The sequence below is a fragment of the Suricata suricatta genome, chromosome 14 (assembly GCF_006229205.1).
Source record: "Suricata suricatta isolate VVHF042 chromosome 14, meerkat_22Aug2017_6uvM2_HiC, whole genome shotgun sequence".
Classification (NCBI taxonomy): Eukaryota; Metazoa; Chordata; class Mammalia; order Carnivora; family Herpestidae; genus Suricata; species Suricata suricatta.
In genome coordinates this window covers 61,294,064-61,295,145 of record NC_043713.1, presented here as the reverse complement: position 1 = coordinate 61,295,145, position 1,082 = coordinate 61,294,064, and the positions used below count along the sequence as shown (strand labels likewise).

General features: G+C 65.5%; 1 protein-coding gene across 1 annotated transcript in view; it reads right to left on the bottom strand.

The window, feature by feature from the left end:
- SCARF2 (scavenger receptor class F member 2) overlaps positions 1–1,082 on the bottom strand; it is a 13,098-nt gene continuing 12,016 nt past the window's right edge. The window contains exon 15 of the mRNA XM_029921593.1: positions 1–1,080. Within this exon, the coding sequence (XP_029777453.1) occupies positions 853–1,080 (228 nt within the window). The 3' untranslated portion in view covers positions 1–852. The remainder of the gene's footprint in view (positions 1,081–1,082) is intronic.

Below are 1,082 nucleotides of genomic sequence, written 5' to 3'. Positions count from 1 at the left end.
TAAGAGAAAAAAAAAGGCACTTTATTAAGAAAGCTTTGGCCAAGCCCCTGCCGGGAGGAGCCCATCCTGGGGCACCCGGATGGGGTGAGAGCAGCCCTGCCGGGGGCCTATAAATACATCTCCTCGGGCCACTGGAGTTGACCTTTGGATTCCCGCGGCATGTGGGGTGGTGGGAGGCCATCAAAACCAGCTCGACAGCTGAGGGGCCAGGGCTAGGGAGGCGGGGGGATGGGGGGGGTGCAGAGAGGGGAAGTGGTGGGCCAGGCCGGGCCCGGGGTCGCTGAGCCCTTTGAGGAGCAGAGACCAGCTCTTCTCCCCAGACTCTAGACAACCAGACTCTCGGAAGCCTGGCCAGGGAAGTAGCCCTTGGCTACAAAAAAAAAAAAAAAAAAAAAAAAAGGTCTCCAGCCAGAGGCGCCAGGCCCTGGCCAATGAGAGGCAGCAGAGACAAAACTGCTTCTGGCCTCGACCAATGAGAAGGTAGCCCCAGCCGAGTGCGCCTTGGGCCAGAAAGAGGTGGTCTTTAGGCCGAACCCTCCTGTAGTCAGCCTTTGAGGCCCTGACTGGTCGGAGCCCTCGGCCGATGGGAAGGGAATCGCCAGCTAAGCGCCTGTCAGGCCTCGTCCAATGGAATGGGGCCTTCCCGCCAGAGAGCAGTGCTCCAATCAAGGAACCTTCGCTGGAGCCTGAGCCAATGCGACCCAGCCTCCTGCCTGGCTGCTCCAGGCCGTAGCCCCGGGAGGCCGTAGTGCCCGGGCCGCCGCGGGGCACGCTGGGCAGGCGCGGAACGCGGGGTGGCAAGCAGCGCTTCTAAGTCTGGGGAATCTGCGGGCACTGCCGGGCTGCCGCCTGCTACAGGGTGGGCGCGCCCGCCCTGCCCAGGTCGCCCGCCGCTTCCCGGCTCTTCTTGCGCGGTGGCTTCTGGATGGGGGTCTTCTTCCTGGGGGTGTCGGGCGCGGGCGCTCCGGCTGCCGCCTTCTCGGGCCCCGGGATCTCCGGCGCGGGGGACGCGCGGGCAGACGAGGCGGGCAGCACTGAGCGCTTGGCCTTCTGTGGCGGCGCCGGCTTCTCTCGGGGGCCCT